General features: G+C 35.5%; 1 protein-coding gene across 6 annotated transcripts in view; it reads right to left on the bottom strand.

The window, feature by feature from the left end:
* DLG2 (discs, large homolog 2 (Drosophila)) overlaps positions 1-7774 on the bottom strand; it is a 1891340-nt gene that overhangs the window by 82408 nt on the left and 1801158 nt on the right. For all 6 annotated transcript variants that reach the window (XM_006895272.1, XM_006895270.1, XM_006895271.1 and 3 more), the window contains one exon: positions 1887-1962. In XM_006895272.1, coding sequence (XP_006895334.1) covers positions 1887-1962 — 76 coding nt within the window. The remainder of the gene's footprint in view (positions 1-1886; positions 1963-7774) is intronic.

Genomic DNA, 7774 nt, shown 5'->3' with positions numbered 1-7774 from the left:
GTCCTTGACCCTCTGCAGTAAGTGCATGAGGTCCTCCTCAGTTTCAGGGAGCATGGTTGTGTCATCTGCATAACGCAGATTGTTGATAGATCTTCCACCAATCCTAACGCCACGTGTCTCCTCATAGATCCCAGCCTCTCGGATAATCTGCTCTGCATACAGGTTGAAAAGGTATGGGTATGTGTGTGTATGTGTGTGTATATATATATATGTTTATTTTTTTGGGGGGGATATTAGTTTGGATACAGTTACTAATTTACATTTTGTTTCATGTAATCTTTCATTCACATTGTGTTTCATAAATCATTCATATACATTGTCTTTTCTATAAGTAGCTACTATTGATCTATGTTATTATTACCCCATAATGTTGAGTCCCTGTGAATCTTTCCTATTCTACTCCGCACTCCCCACATCTGCCCCAAACCTTTTGAACTTCCATGGACACTATTAAAAAAAAAAAAAAGACAGTAGATAGAATGGGAGAAAATATTTGGAAGTCATCAATCTGAGAAGTTTCCAGTATTCAGAAAATGAATTCTTATAATGCAACAAATACTAAAATGACAAGTAACTAATTCTGAAAAATGAAAACCCAGTGGAGGGTCATTTATAAATTGGTTCCACCTTGATAACACACAACAACAGTATGGCTATAATTAAAAAAAAAGACAAATGTAAGCAAACTATGAGGAGGGTATGGAGGAATTGATATCCTCATACACTGTTAGTGGGGAAAAACTCTGGGAATGTGACTCAGTAGAATTAACCCACTGACATGGTGTCAATTCCAACACGTATTGACTCTGTATGATGGAGTAGAGCTACCCACAGAGTTTCCAAGGCTGTAAATCTGTATAGAAGGAGATAGTTTCATGTTTCTTCTGTGGAGAGACTGATAGATTTAAACTACCAACTTTTAGCTACCAGCCAAAATCTTTAGCCATTTCACTGTCAAGGTTCCCTCCAGTATAATTACTTCCTAAGTAGGTGCTTAAAAGAAATAAAAATATATTTGCAACATTATTCATCGCAGCCAAAGAGTGGAAACAATTCAAATACCTATCAGTTGGTGAATAGATAAAGTTTGGTATATACATATGATAGAATATTAGTTGGAAAGAAAAGAGTTCTTAATATGTTTTCAAGCATTTAGTATCTCTTAGGTGAAAAAAGCCAGCCATAAAAGTATGCAAGGACAATCCAGAATAGACAAATTTATAGAAATAGAAAGTAGGAGATTCGTGATTGTTAATGGTTATGGTGCCCCTTTACGGAATGATGAGAATGTTCTAAATTGACTGTGATGATGGTTGTTCAACTCTAACTAGAAACCATTAAACTGGATTCTTTCACTGAGTGAATTTTATGGTATGTGAATGACAGCGATGAAAGTAATGCAGGTACCTTTGTGTAAATGCTTTAATATTTATGATTAAATGGTAATTCCTCTTTCTGTCTGTCACAACAATCCAGGTATTCATTTAGTGTATTTTTTTATATATATTTTCCACAACCAGTGTTTTTAGCTTTGTAATCTATAATCAACTAGAAATGTTTTATAAGTCATCTGCTAATGAAACAAATTCTTTTCTTTAAAAGAAACTTATTAAAAAATTTAAAACTTCTAAGCTATCTTATTTTCCTTCATTGTAGTCATTGCATCAGTATCAACACACTGGTAGTAGCTTGACTCTAATTATGTAATCTATATACTGTAAATTCACTTCATCAGGAATCATGTTTAAGAATACATTTATAATACATTTAAGAATACATTTATAACAGTGTAGTAGCTCTTTATTTGCTACTGAAACTTAAAGTTTAATTATAGTTATATCTATGGCAACGAGGATAACTTAATGTTTTCGTTATTTTGTACTTACCCCTTTTGAATCAATCACTCCAGGTTTTGCATTAAACTTTACTGTCTTCAGTCGGGCCCGTTCCTTTCTTTCCACCCTATGGAAATTGAAATTAGAGGCAGTTATATGACAGAGCATTTATGACTAAGTTCCTTTTAAATGAAGCACTTCCTCCTTATCCTTGTGGCTTAAATAAAATTGAAAATGTTCTTTGTTTCAATATGAAAAGTCTTAATGTATTTGTATCTAAGTTACAGGTACTTTGAAACAGACTGTATTACACATACTGGGAAAGTATTTGGAAAGAAAAAGAAAAAAAACCCTCAGTAGTTGCTGTATAAATGTTTGATGAATAAATAGATGAATACCTAAACATAAATCAAGCAAGATTCTCTTCCTTTTATTCCTCTTAAGTGATACTTGCCAGTCATCTCTAGGAATTCTTTATTTTATCAGTACTTCATTTAAACTTTCAAGGAATAGTTCTTATGTATCATACAAGGAACTAGAGAACAAAGAAAACTGTTTTAGAAAGCATGGCTGCAATGGGCTGTAATAATAATCAGTTTGGGAATACCATCTTCTTGGAAGGTGAAAAAGATGGAAGTCTTAGAGTAGACTTCTTGGAGGTAGTGTCAGTTTACTTAAGACTTGAAGGAGCTTACAAATAGAAAAAACAGCGAGAAAGGACCTCCCTAAGTAGAGAAACATGTCATTATTGAAATACAACAATAAATCATACAATTTATGAGATTCATGTATGGAAGACAAAAAGGACACAGGTTGAAGCCTTTATAAAGGGTATCTATCCATCATAAGAATTTTGAAGGGCTTGAGAAGTATTAGAAAAATAAAATCAGTAGGACCAGTAATTGTACCAGGAATTTAAACTTTACCTTGGATTTCTGAGCCTCTCTTTTTAGACATGATCATTTCTACCTTCAAGATGCATCAGAAACTACTATCTCTGTATTGGCAGTATTTCTTGGATTTTGTGTATGTTTCCTACAAGGTACACATGGAGTTTTATGTTCCCTGAGGGCACACCCATGCATTACTCCACAGTTGTTGGCTTTACAGAATTAAAATAGTCAATGCACTACTGTAGAAGAACCCTTTGTTTAACCATGGCTAGCTTTAATTCTAAAAATGGATGGGGGATGGAGGGAAGATAAAATCTCCCAGAATTTAATGGCTTTTGAAGTCTATAAAGCTATTAATAGATCAATAATTAACAACACACTCTTTTCTAACTGAGGATTCTTTTGTATTTGCCACTGAAAACGGTGAATTTCAGGGTTTCTATAGTTACAGAATGGAGTTCAGAATATATTTATTTAGTGTGAACAGAATATCTGAGTGGAAACAGCTGAACAAAATTTTTCAGATCTAACCTCTGATATTAAAGCAATATGTTTCTGTGTGTACCCCAAATACAACAGTCGGGAGGAGAACAAGAAAGATTGGAGAATAAGGTAAACTGCCAAGTGGAAATGCTCACTGAGAAAATGCCTGCTTTGAATCTCATCAGTTTTTCTCAATTTTAATCCAAGTACAGATGCTAATTTGTTTTCATCTCTTCTGAACCTTCTAAAAATTTCTGCAAGAGCCCTAAATTTATCCTGGCTTCTTTGCTTTAAGCAGACTAATGATGGTAAACTAGGTCATTAGAATATGCCAAAAAGACTTTAAAATGCATAGAACACATGGTTACCTGATCAGGTTATGCAAAGAATTTTTTTCATAAACCCTCAAAAGCCACATGGGCCCCACGCCTATGTTAGGGTGAACTTGGTATTTCTACCTGATAATAATCCAATAATCCCTTAAATCTTAAAAGGGTTGCAAAAAAAGGTCAAACATACATTCACATATTGGTAATATTTGCTATTAATTTCAAACATGTAATACAAAAGGTAAAATTTGAGTTGTTTTGTTTTAAAAGCCTTGCTTTAAAGGTGACTGACCACTAGTAACTTTCCTCAGCAGGATTTTGGGAGTGAAAAAAAGGTTTTCATCCTCCATGGGTTCAAAATTTCCTTAGTAAAAAAATACAAATTACAGTTGAATTTAATATATGATTATTAATGAAGTTCCACCACATTTACATGACCGTATTTGGTTTCTATTATGCAGTATGGTACATATTATTCATTCCATTTATGGATGGGAAGGTTGCGATTTACGAGTCTGGAAAATAGAAGAAACAAGGACAGAATATATACACTGCAAGCCAACTTTTATCACAGCCACTCAGTTGGAAAACCAGCATTCAAGGATATATTTTCTGAAAATCAGCTTTCATCACAGCCACTCAGTAGGGGAAACACCTTCTATGTCTAACTATTATCCAATGGGATTTACAACAGACATGAGATTTTTGATGAGTCCTTTACAATTTCTAGCCCAATGCAGTTGTCTGAAAGCCTGGGCTGAGTGCTTGACAATAACTTCTTCTTTTAATGTACCCCACTATCCCTTATATCTTGAATGAAATAAGCTGTAATCAGATTTAAGTACATACTCAGAGAGTTAGTAGCATAGTCATAATTTTGAGGCTGGCTCAAAGTTCAGAATAAATTTGCTTCAATGCTGAAATTTCAGTTAGCCAAATGTTTATGTGTAACATTACATGCTAAGTATATATTGGTTTTTCGCCTAAGCAGTCTTTTTGCATTCACAGAAATCCCATCATAGGTGAGCCTCGCGAACAGAATCTCAAGTCTACTGTATCCTTTTTCCCTCATCTTTTATTGATTGCTTGATTGCCTCTTGGGGCTCTCTGTACACCCCTCTCCTACCTTACTGAGTTGCACATGGATACTTCACTGGTGAAATGAGAGTTAAAGTATAAAAATGAGGCCCTAAATAATGCTGTCCTACTTTTTCCATTTACTAAATCTCATGGTCTGAAGAAAGAAAGAAAAAATTCATAATCTGGTGAGCTCTGGTGGCCTAGAGGCAAGAAGCTGCACTGCAATCCCAGAGGTGAGCAGTTCAAACCCACCAGATGCTCTGCTGGAGGAGGGACAATCTCCTCCTGTACAAGTCAGATCTGATTTGATGGTACACACACAAAATAATAATAATAAAAATAATAATCTGTTATTGTTCTTGTTGTTAGGTGCTGTTGAGTTGAATACGTCCCATAGTGACGCTATGAGTAACAGATTTGACTCTGTCCTCTCCTGTACCCTCCTCACCTTTCCTGACATACTAGAGCCCATTGCAGCAGTCAGTGTGTTAATCTACTTGGTTGAGGGTCTTCCTATCCTTTGCCAACCCTTTGCCTTTCTCAGCATCATGTTATCCTCCAAGGAATAGCCCCTCTTAGCAACATGTTGGAAGTATGTGAGGAGATGCCTTATCATCTTCGCCTCCAAAAAGCACTCTGACTGTACTTTTCCCAAGACATATCAATTTGGTTTTTGGCAATCCATGGGCTATTCATTGCTTTTCTCCAACATCACCATTCAGAGGCACCAATTCTTCTTCTCCTATTCTTACCTATTGCCTAGTTATCAGATACATAGCAAGTGATTGAAAAGATCATGGCCTGAATCCGGTGCACCTTAGTCCTCAAACTGAAATCATTGCTCCTCAATAATTTGAAGAGATCCCTGACTGCAGACTTTCACCAGTGCAATATGCTTCCTGATGTTCTGACTGCTGATGCCAAGGATGTTGACTGTGGATCTAAGTAAGATGAAACTTGATGGTCAACAACTTTGGTCACAATCTGAGTACAGATTAAGTATTAGAAACTATGGTAGATACTATTTATGCTATTTCTAATTTAGATGACAATTTAGGGCTTAATGTGCAGTGGGACACATGATACATATTTAATGAATGAGTGACTATGAATACTCTAGTTCTTCATTTAGACATGAAAACTAAAGCTCAATAAGGTTAAGTGACTTGGCCAAATAACAAGTATTTCCTATTGAAAGTTGTTGACCATTTCATTACTTTTTTTTCATGTAAGAATTCATGAAAGGGTTTAGCATCACTTTCTCTGTTTTAATGAACAAAACTTCTAAAGCAGAAATAAATTTTATGAAGAACCTTAGACCTTTACCTAAAGAAATAGTGAGCCTCCTGTATCAAGTGTGGTTATTTTCTTTATGGACAGAATCAAGCAATTAATTAGGTTATTTAGGCAGAAATAACCCCCTCACTCCCTGCTCACTGACCAAAATACTGGAAACAAACTGGATGGCGACACCAACAGGGAACACAAATGGTCCTGGTTTAAGAAGCTCAACTGTTTTCCTCTCCCCTTTCACCTTTTTCCCATCTGGTATTTCAGGTTCCAGACAACTATGAAGTAAGGTAAAGCTTAGTGCACTGATGGATGATGGGAACATCTTTAGGGCTGAATAACTGCCTCTGAAAGTCTGCTGGAGGGTCAGCTATGATTCGGTTCCAACTCGATGGTTAGGTGGTCAAGTCACTTGAGCATCTGAACCCTGCTCTATACTGAGGCAACTTCATTGTCTCTGACACGCCTACCTTCATTACCCCAGTAACTGAATCAATCCATCTCATCCAGGATATCCACAATGGCTGCATTAGAGTTGAAATATCTCTCACAATAGAGGCCACAGCTTGCTTTCTCTTAGAGATTAGGTAAGTAGTGAACCCTTGCCCAATTGTGGCTATAAGCTGCCATCAATGAATTCAGGTGACTAGTTACTGTAGAGGCTTAGCATAATAGACAGTAAAATAAATCCCAGCTTGGCTTTCACAAGCTGTGTGAACTCATAAAGCAGAGGTCCTCTGCTAAGCTCATGAAATCACTTAGTCCTGAACCTGAATTCTGACACTGTCACTTACTAGCTCTGTGACTTAGGACAGGTATTCAACTTTTTAAGGTCTCAGGATTATTATTCATAAAAGTAGAATATTAATAGAGACATCAGAAAATGTGATGTAAAAAGAGAAACTATAGCAAAATTGCTAGCTCATATTAAGAACCTGGCACACAATAAGCTGCTGCTAAGATGATTATGGTAATGCTGTACATGGTGTCACTTGCCATTTTTAGTTCTCATTTCCTTACATAAGAAAGTGGCAATGATTTCCACACTACCCAGCTCATGGCTTCACTGGAACACTGACAAGGTATCATTGACAGAGAAACATTTTTTGGTAAAGTCCTACATCAATATTAGCCACATAGGATTGTTCCAGACTAGCTCTACTAGAGGAACCTTATTGAGAAAAAGGACAAGAGAGGATTAGAAATTTTTTTTAAAAAATCTCAATTTAATAGTAAATCAGATTAATACCAGCTACCATTTATTCAGAACTAAGTTTTAAGATCCTTAATGCATGTGCAAGTTTCTTATTTAGAAGTTAAATATTAAAGATGAGACTCAACAAAGTTCACAACAAATCTTTTATTTTATGCAATAATAAAGTTATATATATTCTTTTTAGGGTGGACTTTATTATAGATTTTTATTATTAGATTATTGGTTCCCTCTTTATATCTAATTTTTTTCATGGCTTGGATAAGGTTCGCCTTGGTCTTTAAAGTGGCCTCTATGTCTACTAGAACTTTGAAGAAGGTCCTGGCAACATACATGTTCAGTGCAATGCATGTCATTCTTTACTGCTGATACCATGGATCTTGATTATGGATTCACATAAAAGGAAATTGTTGGCAATTTCAATCTCTTCGCCATCTACCATGATATTATCTATTGGTCTAGTTCTGAAGATTTTTGTTTCTTGGTGTTAACATATAACCAATATTAAAGATGGTAGTCTTTGATCTTCTTTGGTAGATTCTTTCAAGTCCTCTTATTTTTTTAATGTAAGGCTATGCCCTCTGCATATGGCAGGTTGATGATGAGTCTTCCTCCAATCTTCTAATGTGATGCTACATTCTTCACATAATA

The sequence above is a fragment of the Elephantulus edwardii genome, unplaced genomic scaffold, assembly GCF_000299155.1.
Source record: "Elephantulus edwardii isolate Elephantulus edwardi_28Jun2011 unplaced genomic scaffold, EleEdw1.0 scaffold00163, whole genome shotgun sequence".
Classification (NCBI taxonomy): Eukaryota; Metazoa; Chordata; class Mammalia; order Macroscelidea; family Macroscelididae; genus Elephantulus; species Elephantulus edwardii.
This window is presented reverse-complemented; position numbering and strand designations above follow the sequence as displayed.